General features: G+C 60.3%; 1 protein-coding gene across 1 annotated transcript in view; it reads right to left on the reverse strand.

Moving 5' to 3' along the window:
* LOC104077212 (talin-1-like) overlaps positions 1–1,520 on the reverse strand; it is a gene marked incomplete at its 3' end in the record, with an annotated part of 14,163 nt that overhangs the window by 3,580 nt on the left and 9,063 nt on the right. Inside the window, exon 16 of the mRNA XM_009578359.1 lies at positions 1,412–1,510. Within this exon, the coding sequence (XP_009576654.1) occupies positions 1,412–1,510 (99 nt within the window). The remainder of the gene's footprint in view (positions 1–1,411; positions 1,511–1,520) is intronic.

The following is a 1,520-nucleotide window of genomic DNA, read 5'->3' on the forward strand; positions in this document are numbered from 1 at the left end:
GGGCTCCAGCTCCGCTGGCATTCCGGGGGCTAAAGGAGAGGTATGACGAAGCAACCAGCCTCCTCTCCCCCAGGGGGGGAAGGGAAGGCACGGGGCCGCCCTGCCAGCACGCAACAGGCAGCAACCAGCACACAGCAAACTGCTTTCCTGCAGGGCATCAGACATGACAGCACGCTGCAGACATCAGGATTAGCTCCCATTAGCTGAGTGAAAACTGGCAGCACCAGCGCTAGACAGCAAATGCTTGGGGCAAAGACCTTGGTACGCAGGGCAGTGCTCTCTGCCTGCTGCACCTTGCAATCCTCCTGCCGTGTGCGTGCTCACAGCGAGCGGCCCCGCAGCCTGTAACAGCTAAGCCTCCGGCCACCAAGCCAGAAGTGTCACAGCTTCCCCTCACCTCCTGCAAGCCAAGACTACTCCTGCTACAATCCACCACCTTTCCAGACAGGAGGAGAGATCGGAGAGCGCATGCACCCAGCTCCAGAGTCCCCAGACTGCTGCATCTGAGCCCAAGGGGGGAAGTAGATACACTCGGGTCTGGCAGCTGCAGGGCAGAGCATCCTGCTGCATGTGTGCAAATTGCCTTCCAGGTCCTAAATTCACCCCTTGGGGCTGCCCTGTCCTGGCACTGATGTCTGGCGGAGCATGGCTTCCTGCCCTGACGCTAGCTTTTCTGCTCCCCTTGGCTACATGTCCAGGCTCTTCTGCTCATGTTCAGGCTGTGTGGCCGCCATGAACAGAAACCCCTTCTTTCTGGAATCTGTTTTGGTCCATCCTACGGCTGGATCCTCCTCCCCAGCACGGTGTGCTATCTCCCTTATGCTGGAAGGAGCAGTCGTGGGAAAGCAAGCTGGCTGGAAGTCAGCTCAGCCAAAACAAACGGCTCCATGAGGCTCCAGGCACCCTGGGTCTCTGATGGGGGCAGGCAGGCAGCTCCCACAGGCAGGGAGCAGCAGGCAGGAGCTGAGGCGGCTGCAAGGGAAGACTCCCAGGGCAGCGCTTGCCCAAGCGGCGACCCGAGTGCATGGACTTCTAAGAGCCAACCACCAGAAAAGCAGATTTTTGACAAGAGCCCTTCTCCAAAGAGTTCAGCTGATAGTCCCTAGAGGAGCACCCCTCACATTGGAGAGGGCAGGGACCACCAAGCCATGCCTACAGCCCCCTTTTACCGTCTTTGGGTCAGAGGCAGGCAGGATCCAAGCACGCCGGCTTTCTGGGATCTACATGGGAATCCACAAGATAAGAGGCGTTATATCACAGCGGCTTTAGGGACAGAGATGGGCAATGGCCTGTTCCCTCCCTCAGCAAAGTCACCACCAGGCACCAGCCAAGCTTCGGCCCGGAGCCCTTCTGCCAGGTCCTGTGCAACGGCTGACGGTTTTAGGGAGCGGGTCTCCCTGGATGCACTCACCTGGAAACGAGGGTCGGTGTCGCTCTCCCCGATCTGCTGCAGCAGCTCCCCGCTGGTCTGGCCCACGAGGCCGGCAGCCTCCCGGGGGTTTCGGGGGGGGCGGCACGGG

Source organism: Fulmarus glacialis, unplaced genomic scaffold (genome assembly GCF_000690835.1).
Source record: "Fulmarus glacialis isolate BGI_N327 unplaced genomic scaffold, ASM69083v1 scaffold19355, whole genome shotgun sequence".
Taxonomy (NCBI): Eukaryota; Metazoa; Chordata; class Aves; order Procellariiformes; family Procellariidae; genus Fulmarus; species Fulmarus glacialis.